Source organism: Megalobrama amblycephala, linkage group LG3 (assembly GCF_018812025.1).
Source record: "Megalobrama amblycephala isolate DHTTF-2021 linkage group LG3, ASM1881202v1, whole genome shotgun sequence".
Classification (NCBI taxonomy): domain Eukaryota; kingdom Metazoa; phylum Chordata; class Actinopteri; order Cypriniformes; family Xenocyprididae; genus Megalobrama; species Megalobrama amblycephala.
Genome location: NC_063046.1, coordinates 26,781,985 through 26,806,804, shown reverse-complemented (window position 1 = coordinate 26,806,804; position 24,820 = coordinate 26,781,985). Strand labels below are relative to the sequence as shown.

General features: G+C 36.6%; 1 protein-coding gene across 1 annotated transcript in view; it reads right to left on the bottom strand.

Annotated features, from left to right (window-relative positions):
• plxdc2b (plexin domain containing 2b) overlaps nucleotides 1–24,565 on the bottom strand; it is a 73,412-nt gene extending 48,847 nt beyond the window's left edge. Inside the window, exon 1 of the mRNA XM_048184728.1 lies at nucleotides 24,129–24,565. Within this exon, the coding sequence (XP_048040685.1) occupies nucleotides 24,129–24,231 (103 nt within the window). The 5' untranslated portion in view covers nucleotides 24,232–24,565. The remainder of the gene's footprint in view (nucleotides 1–24,128) is intronic.
• Nucleotides 24,566–24,820: the final 255 nt, after the last annotated feature.

The window sequence follows — 24,820 nt, the reverse complement described above, 5'->3', positions numbered from 1 at the left end:
CGTTCATCTTCGGAACACAGTTTAAGATATTTTAGATTTAGTCCGAGAGCTTTCTTTCCATCCATTGAAAATGTATGTACGGTATACTGTCCATGTCCAGAAAGGTAATAAAAACATCATCAAAGTAGTCCATGTGACATCAGTGGGTTAGTTAGAAGTTTTTGAAGCATCTAAAATACATTTTGGTCCAAAAATAACAAAAACTACGACTTTATTCAGCATTGTCTTCTCTTCCGAGTCTGTTGTCAATCCGCGTTCACGACTCCGCAGTGACGCTGCTGACGTGTTATCTGGTGCACCAGAGCTTCGTTTACAGTCTGAGGGAGACACACGCTGTATTCAAGCTATTCTACATTGTTTGTATTTTGGTATTGCTATATTTTTTAAAATGGTGCATAAGTGTGCATGTCGCGGATGTCCTAATCGCCAAAAACAATGACGGAAAAGTGCATTACCAATGCCGACAGATGAAAGGATCCAATGGAATCAATTCAATGGAATTGATTCAATGGAAAGGATTCCGGAAGAGAAGACAATGCTGAATAAAGTCGCATTTTTTGTTATTTTTGGACCAAAATCTATATAAGATGCTTCAAAAACTTCTAACTAACCCACTGATTTCACATGGACTACTTTGATGATGTTTTTATTACCTTTCTGGACATGGACAGTATACTGCACATACATTTTCAATGGAGGGACTGAAAGCTCTCGGATTAAATCTAAAATATCTTAAACTGTGTTCCGAAGATGAACGGAGGTCTTACGGGTTTGGAACGACATGAGGGTGAGTCATTAATGACATCATTTTCATTTTTGGGTGAACTAACCCTTTAAGGCCCATTCACACCAAGGACGATAACTGTAACAATAAAGTTCTAAAAATCATTCTAAATATAAAAGAATAGCAGAGTCCACACCACAACTTTAACAATAACATCACAGAGACCATTTTTTTTTCCAGCTGATGAAAAATAAAAATACCTACAGCCAAACTGCTGCGTTTGCTTAGAATAAGCAGAACAATACCATGCTTTGGTGTGGACATTAATTGTTATCTTTATAGTTATCGTTGTTGGTATGAATGGACCTTTAGCGTCTACAAAGCTTACATGTTTACCTGTTGTAACTTATCCATGTTGTGTGCATGAAATACACACTTACACCGTCAAAACGTGCCATAGGATAAGCGCTAATTAAATGTCACTACTTCGGGGAATTTTTTATTTCAGATTTTGGCCCTCCAAAACCATTTCGGCTGAAACTGAAAATTAATTTGGTGCATCACTAGTAAATTACCCAAACACTTAAGCTTAATGTTGTACTAGATGCACTTTTCTCCTTTTTTTCCACGTTTCAGGACTCCGGCACTACTCTTTGTTATTGTTTTCCTTCTGCACACGGCAATCGCTCTCAGCTGATCCAGCCGCTCATGCTATCTTGCAGCTGTTTATTTTCTCTCTGATTTCTGTTTTCTCTTTCCTTGACACTGTGTTTTGTTTCCCATATGCTTCACACGCACCTTTCGCTGTTCAGTTAACCAGTTTATCGGTCTTGTCGTTTGGTTTTTCCAAACTGTCATCTACCCGGTTATTCCTTTGGATTCCCTGAACTCCTTGATCAGCGAACTGCCCATCCCAGTCTCGCCTTTAAGCTTCGATAGTACTTCTGGAATTCCCCCTGTTTCAGTTGCTGGTCTGGACTGATTTTTGTTAAAGGGTTAGTTCACCCAAAAATGAAATTTCTGTCATTAATTGCTCACCCTCATGTCGTTCCAAACCCGTAAGACCTTCGTTCATCTTCAGACAAATTAATACATTTTTGATTAAATTCGAGAGGTTTCTAAAGCACCCATAGGCAGCAACATCATTGCACCTTTCACGGCCCAGAGACGTAGTAAAGACATGGTTAAAATAGTCCACGTGACTACAGTGGTTCAACCTTAATATTATGAAGTGACGAAAATAAAAATAACAACTTTATTCAACAATTTCTTCTCTTCCCTGTCAGTCTCCTATGCTGTTGACGTAGTACACACAGTGCAGCGCTTCCAGGTTCTACATCAGAACGCCGGCTCAGTATTGGCCGACGCCGTTCACGTGAGCAGCATGACGCATGCGTGTGATGCTGACGCAGGAGTCGGCGTTCTGATGTAGAAAATGAGAAATGTGGATCTTTTTTTTTTTTTTTTTTTAAGTGAAATATACAGAAAAACATTTTAAATTTTAAAAATATTTTTACATTTAATTATATACATTTTAAAAATACCCTAAACCTCCCCAACTCTGCACAAATGTAGAGTAAAAACATTAATAAAGTACGTGGTATTACATTTGTTTAAAAAAAAAAAAAAAATTATGTTACAAAATCACATTTTATTTTCTGGGACCCCAACATCATGAGTGTACAGTACATTAAAAACGAACAGCGATAATGGTTAAATAAATAAATAATGTAAAAATGGTTTCATCTGCAGCTCACTCACTGGAGCCTTGGAATTGATTATGTACTGTACTAAGCAGCTCTGTTTGTGGAGATCTGTAAGATTTAGTACCAGGGATTTGAGATCCTTGAGGCACTAGTGACCTTGCCTTGCAACATTAATCAAAGATACTCCTACATAACATTTCAATTATGAACTATGTTTGGGTAAATTATTCTTTTAAAGTCACATCCTCTGATTGTTCATAGTAAAGGTTATGTGTGGTAAACACATGGACAGCTTGAGAGTTCATTACTGCATGGACTGCTGTGCTGCTATAGCTTTCTAAACTCAGAGCCCAGTGTGCACACCCACGCTTTCCTGCTCTAATATCTACCTCATTACAATGGGCTTCACAGAGGGAATGAATGTTCCTACATTTTTAAAAAGGTACTTCAACAGTCCTTTGGATGACAAATGTTTCTAAGTAGATTCATTAACATTCAAAGGACACCCTGTGCGCTAAAAGGGTTCTTTGCAGCTCCACACGGTTCTTGGCATATCAACTCATTGTACCTCTTTAGTTTCTTAAGGATCGTAGGTACATCAAGATCCTTTGATCAAATATGACAGAGTACAGGATGTGGAGCTGTTATATTTAGGGTTACTATTTTGACTTTTCTTTTAGCCAGTTGCGTTTAAGTTTAGTCATGTGACACATAACATTGGTAAAACTAAAAATGTTCTGTTTATTCTTTAGTTAGAGATGAATTTATGAACATTCTAGCTAATATAAACTGATCAATATTTTATGTTATGGTTGATAATATATATAATAATTGAAAATATATATATAATATATATATAATTGAAACATTATTTAAGGAAAATCTATTGTCTAATGTCTCACATTAAAATGCTGCATGAAAACATCTGTTCATTCTAGTATTCATAGATAATCTCAAACTATGATTACAATATAAACCTGAATGTAAAAACCCTTTGTCTGTCAAGTTGTGGTTCTAGGTTTTTATTTCAGCCCTTTGTAAGGTGTTGTTTTAACCCTGTTCCACTGGGTTAGAATATATTTTATATCTTTCTTTGAGAACACAAAGCCATAATGTTTTCTTTAAAAGTTTAACCTTTAGAAGATGTAGGAATTATCTTCACTATCATCCCACAGGCATGCAGGAAGCTACAATAACATTGCTGGAACAATCCAACTCTACCTCTTGACTGTGAGAAATCTCATTCAGTGATTACATTTCATTTGTTATTAGGCAGAAGTTGAATCATAACTGCTGTACTGCGTAGAAATGTTATTGCACTAGTGCCATTTTGGGGAAAAAAAACAATGCTCTTAAATATGTTATGATTGAATTGATTTTACAAACAAAAAGTTAAAAACAGTTAAAATATAACTGTTCTGTTATCTGTGTTATTGTACTCTAAAAGCAATGCCAAGTGCAGGTTATATAAAAATCCTTTTAAGGAATACACAAGAACAGACGAGAGTGTGGTCATTTCCTGTTTTTCTCAAGCACAAGAGTTAAACCCAACAGACATCTCTACTCTCTCTTACACACAACACACACACACACACAACTTATTATATATAAAATATAATATATATAAAACTTGTTAGGGCTGTAAAAGGAAGATGGCTGGTCTGGGATGAAAGAACCTTGGCCTACACCCTCATTCATCTCCCTTAGGGCACTGTAACCAGGTCAAATTATCTTCATACATGCCGTCTGATTTGTTTATTTACATTTATGTTATGACTGCATAAATAATGTTAATGGTAGTGAGTAAACGGTTGTGGATAAAAAGACAAGTTAAAGAAAGTTTCCAACTTTTTTCCAAGTAAATAACCGAGCACACTCACATTCCAAAACGTTAGACTAATGCATTAATGACATTTTCCAAGAGATCACATGTTCAGATTTAATAAAAAAACATAATAATAAATGGAAGAATGCAAGAACTGATCTGTTTCTAAAAAACAGCAACCTTGACTACATCTATTTGAAAGCTGTTGGCCTGTCAACAACATCATTCGACTTTTCCTCTTCTCTCATGGCTACAAACAGAGCAGCAAAATGACTATTCTATTTTATTTTAATAGCACTACACCTATTCATTCTAGTGATTTATTACACAGTTTGACAGATAAAATGATAAATCACAACAACAGCATTAACATTAAGTTAATTAGTTAACCATTACACCTGGTGTGTAGAGTATATATATTATATATATATATATATATATATATATATATATATATATATATATATATATATATATATATATATATATATATATATATATATATTAGGTGAATTATAGGTGTTATTTTAAAAGATTCAACATCAACTTTGCCATTTATTTGAAATGATCTCTGAAACTATGTCTGCATTATATAGTAAAATCAGATTTATAAAACTCAAAACATAAAAGATTGAAAAGTAATTTGCTCACCCTAATCTGAGCGGAGCGGCAAAATTGTTGTTTTATAACATTGAAATATTTTAATGTTATAAATTATTATATTACAACATTATAAAACATTCAGACCCATTAGAGACAATAAATGGCATTTATCCTCTAATGATATCACACATTTAATATTAATAAAAAAGAAACTTTTGAAGAAATATGAAGCCTGTCGGAGCCATAGCCTTGTATATAGCACTCCAACATATAAAGCAACAGTATTTTGGACGGCCTATTACCCCTGTTCCTACTTCTACCATCCTATCATAATAAAGGCATGAATACCAAAAAAACAAAACAAAAAATCTTAAATGTCAAAGTGAGGAAAGACTGTCACTTACTAGATATGCTATAAAGCAAAATCACACATATTGTTTATATATTTTCTTTGTTTTTTAGTACTGTACCTAAGACAAAGCACATTTCCAAGGCTCTCACCTCAGCTAGATAACTTCTTCTAAGCTAACTTCTGCTCAAAGCACTTCAAAGTGGATTTTCTATGTCTTGGTTGCCATGCTCATTTCCTCTGAGAAACCAATAGACCTCACAACACATGGCCCAGATTTGCACTCACACAGCCTGGTCCCATTAAAGCATGTTTCCAAATCTCAGTTTATGACGTGTGACACAACTTGAGAGCCTTTTAGTGCTTCTTTAAAGATTTAAAACTCCTTCAGGGTAATGTCAATGTTAATTATAATGAAAATGTAAAAAAAATCACACCAACATCAATCATCTTTATGGTTATAAACAAAACCTTCACTGAATTAAATGAGTCCATCCAAGTGGTTACTGAATCACCAACTGATTCACTTACTAAATAAGTCAACTGTTTTGTGCACTCAAGTTTTGTGAGACCATTACTGACTAGTTGTTTATATGACAACATGAAGTTAAGGATGCACACTTGAAGTTTTTATATAAAATTGCACTTTAACTTGACTGAAAACTACATTAAACTATGAATTCAAACATTTAAAACATTGAAATGTTTCCAAAATTGTCTTGTTTTTTAATTTATAATGTATCAATCATTGGGTGTTTGAACAGTTTGTACTGATGCAAAAACACTATTCTCTAGGAAACACTGACTCAAATTCACACCAAAAATGTGTTTTTGGCTTGGCATCCGCAGTTAAACACATTAATAAGCAACGCCCTCTTCACCAGCTGCTGTTGAACACAGACAGAGACAAACCCTCATATATCACTAAAAGCTCCCCAACCTCTTGTGACAGAACACATCTGGACAACACACATCATAATGCTTAAATGAAACATTTTGGCCTGGTTAGCAAGTCTTGTAAGTTCTACCATTTTTGCTCTTGTTGTGAGCTGCTGTATCGGTCTGATTTCGCCTCTTTTCTTTTTGAGCTTTGTGTTTATTTTACTCCTGGGGATATAGCTAAATGTTTTCATGAAGTACATTTGTCAAGGGTCACCACAGGACTTTCCACTGAATACATCAAATCTGTACTTGACCTGTATTTTTCAGGCCATATGAAATAAAATCTGACAGTGACTTATTTCAGCTCCAGCTATATTTATGAGTGTGAATGTGTGAAAGAGTGATGTTTGCTCTCTCTAACACACTAAAAACCATCCACATGACATCAGGAGCACTTATGTGCTAAAGATCGATGGATCTTAGGAGACCGGTGAGTTAACACCATCACCACAGGAAATAATCAATGTACCTCAAACACAAAGCACCTGAAAAAATTTCTGCTCGAAAGAAAGAACATGCACAAACAAAAAACACAATATAGATATAAACTCAGGAATCTGGCAATTAATTCACTCAAATGTACACACACATGTTTGGGTAGCAGTTTGGATGTCTAAAGACAACTTGGTGTGCATAGTGATTTTTCAAAAAACCAAAAAGGTTTGGAATGACATGAGGGTGAGTAAAGGATGACAGAATTTTCATTTTTGGGTGAACTATCCCTTTAAATGGTATGCATAATACACACACAAGAGACGATCCCACAGCTATAGCTTTCTATGTTACTTCAGCCACATAACCAAGCGTCTAGGTTTTGTAACATTTCATAAGCCTTCAATCTTGGCTGCATGCATTTTCTACCGTAGTTGTTTGGCATCACACTGACATGAACCCTGACCTCCCTGCCAAGGACAGAGAGCATACTATGCATAATGTATTCCTAATTAACATGTCAGACTTAATTTCTTTCTGCTTAAAAAGTGTCAGCCAGGGCACAGTGCAAAAAAAAAAAAAAAAGCAAGTTTATTATGCTCAATTAGGTTTTGCTGATTAAATTATCCTGGAGACATAAACCCTCAACACTCCATAGCATGCACAACTATTAGCCTGTAACTATATATGCTAGCTCTAAGTTCATAAGAAAAAAAAAAATATGTGAGCAACTAGTTTAATCTTAAAATAAGAACTAGGCATGTGACGGTATCAAATTTTCATGATGCGATAATTGCTGAAGCATTTATCACGGTATACGGTATTATCACGTTATTGAAATAAGTTGCAAAAAAAGTGTTGTCAGTATAACAGCTTTAAGAACTTTTTTTCTTACAACAAAAAGAACTCTGAACATTTAAATACAATAATGCAGTACACAAATTATAAAGTAAAAAGTTTCAAACAGATTAAAGTGACAAAGAATTATAAAGAACAACAGGTAACGCTATATAAGGTCTCATAACGTTAGTTAATGCATTAACTAAGATTATGAATGAGCAATAGCTACATTTGTTACAGAAGGTATTATTTTTTTGTTAATATTAGTTAAAAAATACAACTGATCATTGTTAGTTTTAGGTCCATTATATAATAATTACAACTTTTTATTTTAGTAATGTTAATAAACATTAATTACAAAATAACATTAACTAAGATTGTGCTATTTTAAATGCTATAATAAAAGTATTTTTTCAGTGTCAGTTTGGTAATAATGAATTAACATGTTAAATAATGAAGCCTTAGGTCATCAAACGTTACTGAACAATAACAAATAAACAGAAAACTTTCAATCATTATGGCATGTTGTACTCCATATTAAAAATGTTTAAGTTTGAAAATAAATAGCTAGTTAAGTCTTTAAGAATTAAGTATTTGGTGCTGAAATAAACAACATTGCAAATACAAAAAAATGAATGGCTGTTTGAAGCATTTTAGAAACTTCACTAGCACAGTTGGTTTGTTTGCTGGGTTTCCAGGGTAACCGCTGCATTCTGCTGTTCCATCAAAGAATATACACTAACAAAAAGCAACAGTCAACAGAACGTTCCATTGAAACACCGGCGCCCAGCAGCAGCCCTGCGTTTCTGCCATTTTGGGGTGAAAGCGACTTGGCGGTCCACTAGTTTCTATGGCAATATCAGTTGCTTTGTTAAAAAAAAAACGTACATTAAACCTGAATGATGACAACACAGAATAAAATACTATAAAGTGATCATCAAATCCTTTTTACAGTTTATTTTACAGACTTTGTGTTTAAATCTTCCACTTTTTTCACAAAACCTTTGCTCTCTAGAAACCCAGTCAGTTTGAGTTAAAATTTTTTAAAAGGCTTATAAATACTGAATTATTACCAACATATGAAATTAAATTAAGGACATGCATCAGAAAAATTGGGAATGTTGGACGATAAATATGTGAATATAACAGCTTGATTTTGCAGTGTTGTCTAATGTCCGTTAAAGCAAAAGTGTCCAAAAGTGGGAATTATGCGATAACGGACACAGCAATGCATCATGTATCATAAGATCATTATGTTTGTAGCGTGATCCATATATAGCCTTATATTTTGAATATTTCAATTCAGACCTAGATATTATTACTATTACTCCACTAGGTCTGAAATATATTGTTTGCTGCAAACATGATGATCTTCAATGTATTAATTATTAATTTACTATTAATAAATATGTAAAGTTGTATAAAATGAAAATCCTCAATAAAGTAGGCTAACTACGCTACCTCAGATGGTTGAATGGTTGGATTCCACAACTGGTAAAATAAAACATATATAAGACAATACAACATTTATGTAGGAGCCATAAAATTTACTGATGAATTCATTTGAAAAATGTTCTTTTGCGCTTCTGATTTGGCAGTGAAATTCGACGATTTTGGGTGCATAAGATTTGAAGGATTCTATGGTCCAGTTAGTATTTTCACCCCTTAATGGCCGCCGTTCTACCGGAGCGCCATCTAGTAGCTGTTGCCCAAAAAGTATCAGAGTGTCGCCTCTTGGGTTCTATACTCTTTGGTGCTAACATGAGCTCCTGAAACTCCGCCTCCTTTTGAGTGCAGCAGCTCATTTGCATTTAAAGGGACACACAAAAACCTGTAGGGTATTTTGAGCTAAAACTTCACATACACACTCTGGGGACATCAGAGACTTATTTTACATCTTGTAAAAGTGGCATTACATGACCTCTTTAAAAAAATCATCAAGAGTTAACTTACAGATGTTTTTATTGAAAATAGAGGATTTATCACTGTAGATTCACACATTTAGAAAAGTAGAAATACTCTTAGAAAGACATCAGATATGACTGATGCTGCTGACTGTCTTGGGAAAAGCATGATGGGAAAACAATATCCTTGAGGCTGTTCTCAGATCAAGCAATTCATGCACTCGCCCACAAACCTAGAGACAGCACAGCTGGAACTCTCTTTTATCTCCCACCCCCATTTCTGTGTACAACAAGACATTCAGTAACGAGCAATAACTATCAGTATGTAGATGGGCAGTTTGCATTAGTGCTCTGTCTGCCTCACATCGCAATTAATGTTATGACACAAAACTATATTAATTCATAATAACATGCAAATAGGGCTGCAGAACAAATGTCAGTAAATCTACAGCATAATTGTGCAAATTAATTTGTTTGTAAATAAAACATACATTTACATTTACATTCATGCATTTGGCAGCTGCTTAAGTAACACTAGACGTTTACGCATGTCCTGTGAAACCTCATGACCCTGGCATTGCACCACCATGCCCTTCAGTTTGAGCTACAAGGATGTATATAAAAAATATGAAGCTATTGAAATCAGTGATTTTTGTTCTGGATGTGGGGAGCACTGAGCAAAATAACTGCCAAAGTGTGTAAAACACTAAAGTTCCAATGTATGGGACAACTGATTATAAAACACAGCATACTACAAAACCTACTAATTCCTTATTACTTAATTACAAAAATATTATCACATTGGTGTTTTACAGTGTGGATGAGGCTCAGGGGAGCTTCTCTTAGACACACATACAAGCAGTATAATGTGTTTATGCTTCAGAGTTCTACAGATGAGTGTTTTTGTCCATTTCTGCTGAAGTGAATTTCCTCATCCAACAAACATACACCCACCACTCATGCATACACTCCCTAAAACACACACACACGGTTCTAGTTGCAGAAACACAAAGCTTTATTGTTCAAGTCTGAGTTAGTCAGAACCCACAGTCCTGTTAAGGCTTGCATGCAGCTGAAAACACCATCATGAACATGAGTCGGGTGTTTATGCGCTACTGAGTGACTGAATATAATATTTTGAAAAATTACAACATCTTTAAACATTTCAGCGACAAATAAACAGAAAGGCAGAAAGATTTGAAAAAGTGGACTTCATTGTTAATGCAAAAAATACAAAAGTTTTTGAGGAAAAAAGATTAAAATAATCTTAAAAGGTTAATTCACCCAAAAATTCTGTCATCATTTACTCACCCTCATGTCGTTCCAAACCTTTAAGACTTTCGTTCATCTTTGGAACACAAATGAAGATCCTTTTAATGAAAACAGACATTTCTGTTCCACTGACAGCTATACAACTACCAATCTGATGCTTCAAAAAGTTCATAAAGAGATTTGTAAAACTAAACCATATGAATCAAGCTAAAGAAACACAATCTTTTATTCACATATAAACATTCATCAATGCTCACATCAGTTATAGTAAACAGAAGCTCAATCATGCTTGCTTGACGTGCGAGAACCAATGAGGTTCATTCTTGTGTGATAGGGGCCGTTCACATATCGCTTCTTTTCCGCGTGCAAGTCAGTTAGCCGCGCAGCAGGTGCACTCATAATGGAAGCGACGTGCAAGCGGTGCGTATTCCAGTCGCATCGAGATGAAAAATTCTCAATATTTCAGAATGCCGCAAACCACAGGTCATGTGACAAGAACCAACCAATCAGCTTCGGCTTTTCTGTAACAAAACATCAAATAGCTGATCATAGCTGTACAGGGTGGTTTTTATATCTCATCTCCATAAATATCTAGTAGTAAAGCTAATGCAATGGCTTGAAATCAATTTATCCTTTTCTGAAACTTCTTACTCCACGTCAAAGAGCTTAGAACCCAAGAGGCAAAACTCTTATCATTTTTGGGCAACAGCCACTAGATGGCGCTCCGGTAGCGCGGCCGCCATTATGGGGTGAAAAAGCCAGCTGGACCATAGAATATTTCACACCCAAAATCGGTGTATTTCACTGCCAAATCAGAAGCGCAATAGAACATTTTTCAAACTAAGTCATCAGTAAATTGTATGGTTCCTACAGTAAATGTTGTATTGTCTTATATATGTTTTATTTTACCAGTTGTGGAATCCAACCATTCAACCATCTGAGGTAACGTAGTTAGCCTAGGCTATTATTGAGTATTTCCATTTTATGCAACTTTACATATTTATTAATAGTAAATTAATAATTAATCCATTTAAGATCATCATGTTTGGAGCGAACAATATAGATCAGACCTAATGGAATAATAATAGTATTACTCCACTGTCTGAATTGAAATATATACAGTACAGTCCAAAAGTTTGGAACCACTAAGATTTTTAATGTTTTTAAAAGAAGTTTCGTCTGCTCACCAAGGTTACATGCTTACATTTATTTAATTAAAAATACAGTAAAAAACAGTAATATTGTGAAATATTATTACAATTTAAAATAACTGTGTACTATTTAAATATATTTGACAAAGTAATTTATTCCTGTGATGCAAAGCTGAATTTTCAGCATCGTTACTCCAGTCTTCAGTGTCACATGATCCTTCAGAAATCATTCTAATATGCTGATTTGCTGCTCAATAAACATTTATGATTATTTTCAACGTTGAAAACAGTTGTGTACTTTTTTTTCAGGATTCCTTGATGAATAGAAAGTTCAAAAGAACAGCATTTATCTGAAATACAAAGCTTCTGTAGCATTATACACTACCGTTCAAAAGTTTGGGGTCAGTAAGAATTTTTATTTTTATTTTTTTGAAAAGAAATGAAAGAAATGAATACTTTTATTCAGCAAGGATGCATTAAATCAATCAAAAGTGGCAGTAAAGACATTTATAATGTTACAAAAGATTAGATTTCAGATAAACACTGTTCTGTTGAACTTTCTATTCATCAAATAATCCTGAAAAAAAATATTGTACACAAATATTTTGTACAATTGTACACATTAAATGTTTCTTGAGCAGCAGATCAGCATATTAGAATGATTTCTGAAGGATCATGTGACACTGAAGACTGGAGTAATGATGCTGAAAATTCAGCTTTGCATCACAGTAATAAATTACTTTGTGAAATATATTCAAATAGAAAACAGTTATTTTAAATTGTAATAATATTTCACAATATTACTGTTTTTACTGTATTTTTAATTAAATAAATGTAGCCTTGGTGAGCAGACGAAACTTCTTTTAAAAACATTAAAAATCTTAGTGGTTCCAAACTTTTGGACTGTACTGTATATTGTATGTTTTAATGGATCACACTACAAACATAATGATCTTATGATACATGGTGCATTGCTGTGTCCGTTATCGCATAATTCCCACTTTTGGACACTTTTGCTTTAACGGACATTAGACAACACTGCAAAAACAAGCTGTTATATTCTGTTATATGTTTATTGTCCAACATTCCCAATTTTTCTGATGCATGTCCTTAATTTAATTTAATTTCATATGTTGGTATTAATTCAGTGTTTATAATGCTAATACTTAAACTTCAAAGAATTTTATCCCAAACTGACTGGGTTTCTAGAGAGCAAAAAGGTTTTGTAAAAAAGTGGAAGACTTAAACACAAAGTGTGTGAAATAAACTGTTAAAAGGATTTGATGATCACTAGTGATAGTATTTTATTCTGTGTTGTCATCATTCAGGTTGGATTTTAGCTTTAATGTACTTTTTTTTATAACAAAGCAGCTGATATTGCCATAGAAACTAGTGGACTGACGAGTCGCTTTCACCCCAAAATGGCGGAAAGCAGGGCTGCTGCTGGGCGCTGGTGTTTCAATGAAACGTTCTATTCAGTTTCGCTTCTTGTTAGAGTATATTCTTTGTCTTTGTGGAGAGCGCAGTTCATGGTTGCATAGCAACGAAAGACGCCACGGGAGCACAAGCGCTTTGGAAAGGAGAAAGCAGTGCGTCTGCGCTTTCCACCCGTTTTTAGACGTTATATGTGAACGGCCCCTTACACGGCACATTTGAGCTTCCGCAAGAACCAATAAGGTTTGTTCTCGCATGTCAAGCAGGTACTGTTAAAGGGCACCTATTATGCAAAATTCACTTTTACATGGTGTTTGACCATAAATGTGTGTTGGCAGTGTGTGAGCAAAACCACCCTAGAATGAGAAAAATCCACCCAGTGGTTTTTTACAATCTCAATAATTCATAAGCACTGTCTCAGAACGCCCTGTTCTAAGATTGCCCTCACTGTGACGTAGAATTGCGCTAAGCCCCACCCACGTGGTTTGATTGACAATCTGGTTTTGGCATAGACCCCGACCTCGGTGATCTGTCAACCATCCTCCATTGTTTCAACGACAGCCGGTAATGTCTCCTAAGAAACGTAAGTGTTCTGTTGTGGGATGTAATAATGAACATAGTAGTTTTCACTTACTTCCGACATCAGAACCACTGAAAACGCATTGGATGGATTTTATTTATGAAGGAAAGGCGCCACTCAAAATTGCAAAATACGTTTATGTTTGCGCAAATCATTTTTTGACTGACTGTTTTGAGAACGAGGGTCAATTCAAAGCAGGTCTTGCTTCAAAGTTAATCCTCAAGTGTGGATCGTTGCCTACTGTTCGCGATCCAACGTCACCTCCAGAAGAAGTAAGTGTATTTAATGTTTTTTGAGCAAATAGTCATTTCAGTCGATGTCAGCCAATTCAATAACAAATGCGTCTAAAGTTGTTGTCGTCGTCGTAGAATGTCTGTGTATATAATTTAAACCTTGTTTGTATAGTGTGTATCCACACGTATATATATATATTTTTTAAAGATATTGTATTAAAAACTGTGTATGTTTACTTAGCAAACGTTATCACAGTATTTGTGTTTGTAGTTTCAAAAAATTGCGCGAACGTTATCACAGTGTGTGTGTGTGTGTTGCACATCCATAATTGCAAAAGGGACGCGATTAAAACTCTATAAGTACATAAATGTATCAAATAACCATTCAGAGACGTCCTGCTCCATTCTCAATTGTGTTTCTTCTGCCGGAGTCTCTTCATCATCTGGGTCTGATTCCGGTTCAAACATGTACGGCTGAATGCCATACAAAACAGCGGGTCTCTCACTCTCAGCCATTCTGCTTCTACCGACTGTTTATTGCCATAGGTATGCAAGTTACGCCCTCATCCAAAGGCAGGGTGGGGATATGCAGCTCATTTATATTTAAGGTGGTACACACCAAAACAGCTCTTTTTAAAACAGGCCCCAAAAATGACATTTTCAAATGGTTATAATAAATTAACTGTGGGGTATTTTGTGCTGAAACTTCACAAATACATTCTGGGGACACCCAAGACCAATATTACATCTTGTAAAAAGGGGCATAATAGGTGCCCTCTAAAGGTGCTCTAAGTGATGTCATGCGTTTTTAGGCCAAAACATTTTTTGTCACATACAGCAAACATCTCCTCACTATCCGCTAGCTGCCTATCCCCTGAACACACTGTAAAAAAATGCGGTCTCTGTAGTCGCCACAAGCTCCAAAAACGGCCACAAAACAAACTGGTGCAGCCTGGACCACAAAACATAATAAACATGCTCCAGCCAATAACTGACAAGAATGATTTTAAATGCGCGTTCATGACTGTTTCAGGAAGCACGGAGGGGAGGGGGGGAGGGGGGAGGAGGAGGAGGAGGGAGGGTCTAGCTAGCCTCTGTTTTGTTTGAACGTCACCAGGAAGTTACTCCACCCAGGATCACTTAGAGCACCTTTAAGCTTTTGTTTATGTTCGCTGATCAAAATTTATATGTGAACAAAAAATTCAGTCTGTTCATCATATAAAGCGATTGTGTCTTTTCAGAAAATTTGAACTAAATTTGAACTTTTACTATCTCTTTATCTCTTTTATTACTTTTTGAAGCGTCAAAGTGTCAGGTGCGTAGCAGTCTATGGAGGGACAGGGATATTTTTTTTCATTAAAAATATCTTAATTTATGTTCTGAATATGAACGAAGGTTTTAGGGGTTTGGAACGACATGAGGGTAAGGAAACAATGACAGAATTTTCATTTTTAGATAAATTTAGCAATTCTGCCCTACTAGCATTAAATGAAAAATGCAAAAAAAATGCAGTTTTTCAAACAGGTTTTGCACACATTACTAGGCCAAACAGATAGTCTCACACCACTGGACAAGTCAATGTTGCTGTGTTGGACTGGTTGGGTGGGGATGCTGAAACAAACAGGGCAATGTTTTGAAAATGCCATGGGATATTTGGTTTTAGCTATTTGTGATGAAATATTAGCAACGAGAGACATTCATGTCTGGTACAAGGGTGTGGTGTTTTGTTTATACTTGTTAAAGTGCTACTTTTAAAAACCACAGTCTCTCTGAAAAGTAATATATGTGTTTGAGAACTGGAGGTGGAGGGAGAAAATGATGGATTTATAAAGATATATTTTTATATGTTACTATGTGTGTACCCCTTTTTACAACTAAATATGGTTGTCACTACTCTTCTGATTGTTTAAATGAGATGCAGTGTTAGTTGCAAATTTTGATACCCTCTTTCTTCATCTTCACATTATCTACATTGAGATTAACTCTGGCCATCGCTGTTATATCTTCAGTATTATACTTTGTAAGAATTATTCCAAAATATGTTTCATCATTCTAGATCAGAGCTTTTGAAACTTTTTTTTGTCAAGTACCCCCAAATATGCTGAAAACAGTTTTGGTAGAAATTGTGAAACAGCATTCATTTTAAACAGAAATTTTCTGTAACCATGTAAAAGTCTTTACTGTCTCTTGATCATTTTAATATTTTTTACACAATTTTTCTCTGAACTCCTCTGTGGCCCCTTGATCGCTTTAGAAAGCCTCCAGAAAAAGCAGGATTTTCTTGTCGTTGTTGAACAAAAATGAAAAATATACTGATTAAACAGAAATCGAGGGCTGATGTCCATAAGAAATCAAAGATCTTTTATTAGAAATGACTCAAGTGACTACTAAAAAGAGATTTAGCATTGCGTGATAAATGTGAGCAGCAGAACTAGACATACAAGCAAAAACAACATCCTGCCAAAAGAAAAAAAAAAATAGAGAATTCCTCATGAGAAAAAGCAATGTGCTGGTTAATTGTCCTTTGCTGAACACTCAAGTGCTTGTGAGTTTGCTTGAGTGAACTGAAACTTTCATTCCCCTTGAGCCAACCTCTGCTAACCCCCCACATTGAAACACCACACACACACACATGCACACAACCTCAGGGACACGTTTACAACTTCTTGCTATTCCAATCTCTCTGCCTCATCACCCATTCCATCTCATTCACACTAGAGGCTCTGTTCTAAAGTCACAAGATGCTCTGCATTCACTACTTACATTTGGGTCAGTGCACATGAACAGGTGCAAGAAACCTTTTAGGTGTCCTGAGAGCAGATTATAGCAGCTAACCAGTCTTTGATGTTTTTTCAATTAGGAAAAAAAAAGCATCCGGTCTACACTTTTAACATGTAAAATGCACCACTGAGGTTAATAGCACATATAATTTGCTGTTAGCCAGCCATGTTTGCGAATAGCGCATTGAATATGTTTGTGAAAGAATAACAAATACTTCAGAGCGGTGTAATTAACTTTTGTTGAAAGGTAATTAGTTAAGCTATGAAGAAAAGGACCTCATACAGAGTACCATTATTGCAACCCTGGAGAGAAAGACTGAAATGGCAGAGAAAGATTGAAAGAGAACCAGGGAGGAATTGAAAACAAAAGCACCGCTGGAGGCCTGAAAAGCATTTTGAACAAATGAATCACACAAGACCCTTAGAGAACAATAGACAACTACTGGAAACCTCTGTGACTTTCACCAAGAAACTCTCTCTTTCTCCTCCCCTCTCTCTTTCACAGCTGTATTCAGTGAGGTCAAGCGGTGCACTTTTAAATGGGATTTAGTCTGGTTAAGGTTGAGGTGTACTTTTACCTTCTACTTCTTTTGTGGCAAATGTAACTGAACAACTTCATACCACTTTGAGAGTGATTGTTTAATAGTGTAATATTAGTTTTTGTTAATGGACGCATGGTGGTGCGCCTGGGAACAACGGTCAGGCACTGCAAGCATACCTACCCAGAAGGACCCCCTCTATCCTTTTCTTCATAGCTCTTTTCACTCTTTCTTAGGAACTCATTCAAGGATGGATAAAGCCTGACTCAAGCTATCCATTCACTTATGCACCATGCTGAAAGAAGGGAAGGAAAATTGCAGAGCCTATTATTCAAATCAACTCATTCATCCAAATGACAATCTTGTCCTACATGTATTCGTTTTTTTCTGTTTTCTCTCATTAATTTCATATTCTCATATATATATAATTTTACATTATCTGACTATTTAGTGCTGCTTTCATTATTTTTGGACTCTCTTTCTTTGCTTCTCTGACACTCTCCTCCAGGAAGCTTCCTTCAAACGGCCTTCTCCCCCTACAGCAGTCACTTCTGAAAGACATGAAGGTCAATGGAAGTTCCACTGGCTGCCTCTGCTGGGCTCAATTTTTGTGTGTGTATGAGTTTTTGTGTGTGGGAGGCTGCTTCTTTTGGCATTATGATGGATGATGAACTTAGAACCAGGCTGTGTATTAGAAACAGGCTGTGCATCAGTGCTATGGTCAGTTAACTCGATGCCTACTTGATGCCACATAGCCTAATTCTATCTAAATAGTGTGTGTGTGTGTGTGTGTGTGTGTGTGTGTGTGTGTGTGTGTGTGTGTGTGTGTGAGAGAGAGAGAGAGAGAGAGAGAGAGGTTTCATATCCAACTTAGCCAAGTTAAAGAGAATGAGTAATGAAAAATACCCAATGAGCTCACGCTGTCTTCCATTGTCTCACTGGCTCATACACACACATATCGGTCACACCCATAGGCTCCATTCAAACAGGCTCAGGTTTGTGAGAATGAAGCTGCAAACAGTCTTGTTAGGCAAAAGATTTACAGAAAAGGAGAGAGGGATGGAAAATATGCAGGAAGGATGTCCAATTCTAACGACGTCCAGATGGAGCAACCACAACTATCTATTACTAAAGGACATCTCTAAAAGTAAACACTTGGCATTTTATAAATTCTCAATATACAAATTTAAAGTACAAATTCTTACTTTATTCTTCAAGGGTGGCAGGAATAAAATAATAATAGGACCTTTCTAGGAAAATGTTTAATGGCCAAAATGTCCAGTAAATAACCCAATCCAGACTCACTGGACACCAAAATAAGATCTGCCATATTCTTTAATGCTTATCTCGCAAGAAATTAAGAGAATCAAACATGCTGACATGTCAACTTTCCATTGAGAAGTGGGCAGAAAAAAAGATCAGAAACCTGCAACAATCACTAACTGTGATTTTCCCATGTGGTTTGTGATCACATGTAATACAACTTTTTAAAAAACGGTCATCGCTAATTAAATTATTCAAGTTTGTGTGTGAACATGAATATCATATGGTACCTGTAACGTATCTGTACATTTCAGTGTGCATGTATTCATTATAGAATCTAAACTGAATGTTTTGAATAGCATTTACTGTAATAACTAGTTTACGTATAAAAGGTTGACAAATGGGAGATTCCACCTTGTGAACTCACTTCACGCCACCAAATTTAGCAACAAACTATTAATTTTGTTGTATTGGTAGCTTGAGAAACACACCCAGCTCTTCACTCCTATTAATAAAGTCTTTTCTGACACAGCACTGCAGATGGCCAGCGCACTCTATAAATAATGCTTTATCTGGGCCACGAGCCGAGAGACAGCCACTTTATGTGTACGAGATGCACATCACTAAAACCCGACCACAAGAAGAGATGAAGCTACCTGCCTGTGAAGGTACAAGTAAGAGAAAAACCATTACAGGGTACAAGCGACACAATCTAGAGATGCTCAATATGATGGGTCTGTGCTGCCAAGATGTAGCTTTATATTGCTGCCAAGGTATAATGGATTGATAATTCAGGGCCAAAGACATTGCCCAAGCTCTGGGGTGGTCTATGGCCCAGAGGCAGCTCTGGATTCAATGTATTGATAAGATATTATAACTCTATATCACTCCCTAAGAGACTTCAAAGTGAGATGTGCTGTGCCAAGGATTGAAAACAAGGAGAATTTGACCTTTGCAAATCTCCAGTAATGCATTGCAATTCAAGAAGCTAACAAATTTCCTTCAAGAAACAGACATTCAAACTTCAGACTTTAACTTTACATGGATTTACATGGAGGAAAAAAAACATTATGGTAAAAAGTATAACCCTTAAGAAGAAATTGAGGGCAGAGAGAGAGAGAGAGAAATGGAGAAGAGCCAAAGGGAGGGGGTTACAAAGACAGACTGAATACAAACCTAAACCCAACCCATTGGATGAACTACTTAAGACTTGTGGGGGCCCTGCTTTCTCACCATCTCTCCTTTTCTCAGAAAGTCCCTCTGTTCAGTTTCAGAGCTGTTTCTCCTGAACCATCTAAAGCGGGTGACATGCTACTTTTAATAAAGATTAACTATAATTCATAAACTATGCTTGTTAAGTAAAGGACTTTCTTCACTTTTTGCCAAGAGAGCCAGAAACAATCCCTTGACCCCTTAAAACAACTGCATCTTAACCAAAGAAATGTTCTGGTGGAAGAAATGGTGTTCAATTTATCTATAAGACTGAGTCATTGTGAGGGTTAACTGTTTTTATCGACCAACTTGAACTCGGCTGTGTGTTTTGGCATTCAGAAGTGTCTGAACACGTTTACCATTCACTCAGCCTCAGGATCTGTATCTCTATGGGGTAAGGGAAAGTAATGGTAATCACAAGCTACACGAGGCTGATTCACATATAAGATTATGTAATGTTGTACTACTCTTGGCCTATTTGTTGTTTTTCTCTATCATAAGAAATGAGAGATCTGCTATCATACAAAACACACACACACACACACACACAAAACACTCAAGGTACACATGTGAGAGACATTAGGCCGTAATGTTTTTATTTTTTTCTTTTTGGTCCAAAACTCACATGTATTTCCCATCCTGCCAAGGCCTGTAAAGTAGGCTACAAACTAGGTCACAGAGTTCTGTTTCTGTTTCAGAATTTTGAATACTTTATCAAAAACAAGAACATTAAACCGCTTCTCCAATGGTGTAACACCATTTACTCAGCAGTTAGTTCCAGTTTGATTGGCCAAGCAGCATGAGTGCTGATATGTACATCATACCGCCTTCTAGTGCACTTGAAAATCCCCTACTTCCAATTTGAGCATTCACTGCTTTGACATATCATGCATTCAAGAATATTTACTTTTATATAACAAATAAAGTGATTTATATCAATTTAATTTATATCACTTATTTAAGTGTAGTATTTAAAGGTGCAATATGTAATATTTTTGCAGTAAAATATCCAAAAACCACTAGGCCAGTGTTATATATTTTGTTCACTTGAGTACTACAATATCCCAAATGTTACAATGTTACAAATATCCCAACTATTTGTAAATCATGAGAAAAAATTGCAATTTTAACCAAGGCTACGCGACGTGTAAGGAGTTATCTGTCAATTGCGTCATACCCGCGTTAGCCCTCGGTTTCCGGTTTTATTTTGTAGAAACCATGGAAACACCAAAGACGCTTTAATATATCACACGTTTTAATAGACAAGTGAACAACTGTTTTTATACATTTATAGACAGAAAACCAATTGTTGTTTTATAGCTCAACACGTTTAGTCTTTTTGTTTAAATCTAATTTTCTTGATTTTTGTATCATGCTTTACCATGCTTTAGGGAAAAACACTATTTTGTCAAGTAGCTAACATAGCATAATCAGATGCAGCTTTATTTTTAGTAACAGTAATACAGCATTTTCTCCATCATAAAATATATTTTAAAATGAATTGCATGCCATTTATCAACACAAGCCAACCAGTATTTAATATGATATTCTAAAATCGATCTATCTTACTGCAGTGTGTAATAGTGTCTCACAGCAGCCGCTGAGTGAACGCACAGAGTAACGTAATAACATCATTTTCAACACTCTCAAATGTATCTAATATGATCAACAGAGCTGCATTTACCTCATACTCATGACCGGGAAAGCGGAAGCGGCGCCAGCGACTGTGGCATAATAAAAGTTCTGCTGCTTGTGAGGCGTGTGTTGCGCAATCGCTCCAGCGGCCTGATTCAGCTCCCACAACACTCAGTCCTGCTCTGCTTCATATTACAGTATCATTAATAAATCGCATCCATGAACATGATTGCTTCCCGAGTTCTATCCCTATTCTTTTGCACGGTCCGTTGAGGTGAAGACCACATGTCCCAAGATTCCGCGCTCAAACTTGGTGTCATCAAGCTACGCCCAGTGCCCAAGGAAGTCGACCGGAAGTTGAAGTCGGCCGCGTGCCGCCATCTTGTAGCAGAACTTCACTTGCGTTAGCATCCCATTGACTCCCATTCATTTTGGCGTCACTTTGACAGCGAATAACTTTACATCTGAGGCGTTTAAAGACTCCATTTGTCCATTATTTATTTCTAAAGATACACGACAATGTATAAAGGGCTCCATTACCTTCTATGTTACATTATGGCCCCGTAGAAACAGTTTTTGTAAAAATAGGCTAACGATTGCGTCATAACCACTCGACTCTCTGTCGCACAGTAGAGAAATTACCGTACAGACAGGAGGAGAAGCTCGCAGGCAATAGTATGCATTAACTTAATATGCCGTACTGGTGTTACATTTTAAAATACTATACAAAATAATTAATCAGAATACTTACTCCTGCTCACTCACGCCAAAGAACTCCCCACTCAAGCTCGCCGTCTCTGCAAGATTAACGATGGCAGTTTGGACGCACAGCTACTAGAAGATTTACATCTGTCAGACAGGTTGCTGACGTCATCAAGCTTAGTTTGAGTCTGCGCGTCAGAAACGGAAGTGCTAAAAATGGGCTTCACTTGTCTCAATTGAGTTCCAATGGGGTCGCTGTGTCCATTTCTTTTACTGTCTATGGCTACGCCTTTGTTTTAAATTGGCCTCTAGCGACCATTAGTGAACAGAAATCCTACATACTGCACCTTTAACAAAAGCATTTATTTTGCATAAAGCAGTCTGTGCAAGGCAAGTGATCAAAGTAGGTATGAAACAGAAATTGCGAGTCTCCCCTACTGTGATGTCTATCCGGGTGAAATGGATTCTCAAACAAGAAAAAATGTAGGGCGGGACTGGATTGTTGGATTCTTGTCGATTGCTGCAATCATGTGTAAATGACAGATTTTTGGAGGTGAGGGATTACTGTTCCCCCTTCCCACCAGCGCACACTTCATCAGAAATGTCGTCGCAAGGGAGAGGGGAAGTTAATGTTTTTGTTTAAAACATTACAAGGGCACATTTGTTTTTAGTTGTGCACAGATAAATCATTTATAACAAACACTGCAATATTCCATACAAATAAGAAATGTCAATTTTGATTTCAGGGGGACTTTAACATTCGTTGTCTGAAAGTTATTATTTTTTACGGGAATCAAGGTTCTGGCGCCTGCATTATTTCTGCTTGGAGCTGGGTTTCTCTTACCGGAAATGAAAAACCTGGAGTGGAGCCGGAGCGGAGTGATAACAATTCTCTGAGAGCGAAGAGGAATTTGATGCAGCTCCACTAATACCCGCTGGCTGGCACGCCAAATGTTTTGGCTTCGTTTGGAACAAATATCATTCACATAGAGAAAAATATACTAACTGTATTTTTACAGTACATTTACCCGACATTACCTTTTTATTTATAGAACTTTTGCATAAAAGCGATATCACACCAGCTTATTTTGCTGTTGTTCTGAAAATCTTGCTGATATTCAGAACAGCATCTCTCTTACCCGTAAGATATTGGATATAATCTCGAGAATACGTCTCTACGAGACACACAAAGGCAGGACACAATGAGCTCAAGTCGGATAGGTAGGAACATGGAAACACCTTGGAATTTATGACTTGAGGAAGAGTAAATTACTGCAATCTACTTTCCTCTGAAATGTGTACAAGAATAATAGTTTAAGACCAGTTTGTTGAATCCTCCTGCGTCTCATGTTAAATAACCTTGTGCAGTCTGAAACGACACAGCAGAAGGAGATTTGAAACCCTATAGCTGTGAGGAACAGGTTATATGCTTCAGGACAAAGTCAACGAAAACAATCCCGCTGCACATAACAAGCTGAAGGGACCGAAGATTTTCCCACTCATATTCTTTCTGCAAGAAGAGCACAGATTTGCATACCGCCTGAAAACAGCTGCTGATAAACATCGCCTCTGGCATGCAAACAGCACATCACAACAGCACAGCAAAACACGCTCAAGCGCATATGAGCTTATTCATTGTACTGCATCGCGATTATTATTATTATTTTTTTTAAATCAATAGCCTACAGCGCGCGCCTAATATGTAGAAAAGCTCAAAAGTTCAAATGAGTGATGAAGGAAAGAACATGCACAGCTCATTATACGCTTTCAGATGAGATGCACAAGAATCATCAACTTTTGATGAAAATGTATTCTGTATTCTCACAATGCCATTGTTTAAAACTCCTATATAACGATGATATAGCCTACATAATAAAAATAGACAGGCAACTGATTGCTTCAGGTCACGGCGTGAATACCTGATATAAGCCTACATTATCCATATCGCCAAAACAAACTCCTGTCATCAATACAGATTATACTCGAGTCCACGAGCACTCACCTTCCGCCGTTAATTCTCCTCTGGTGATCTGGAAAACACTTCCCAAAGTGTGTAAAACTAGAACAATTCCCACAAACACATCGAGCGTGCTTGAACCCGCCATATCAGATATCCACTGAGGCAGATGTCCTCAGTTTCTTTTGCTTGGCCGTCGCCAAAGAAAATGTAAAATAAAGACAAACAGCGTCTGGTCAGTCGCTGTGCATTCCGCGCTCCTGCACTCTGTGTGTCGCGCCCGCTGCTGAAGCTACTGCCTCACCGCTCCTGAGATGCGAGGGCACGCGCTCCCGATAACGCGTTTCCTTCAGACTCCAGACCAAAACAAATCCTAGCAGAGGTCAAGATAGTCTAGAAAAAAAGACAAGTCTGGCTCGTCTCTTATCACTGCATTCCCCACGAAACCAGGAGGTGTAGATGGCGTCACACATGTACCACCAATAGTGTCCTGACTCTGACTTGCTTGGGGGCGATGGATTTGGCATTAGACGGTTCATTCTTAAGACATGAGACAAAACATGCCACACAAATTTATCTGCCATTAGTTAGTTTAGTTTTAGAAAAAAATAAAATTAAAAAAATTAAATAAAAACATTAGTTTTTTTTATATAGCAACAAAAAAAAAAGCCTTTTGGTGATTGATTTTGTGGTCTGACTAGACAAAAATTGAGTTGTTTGGACACAGGGATGTGGCT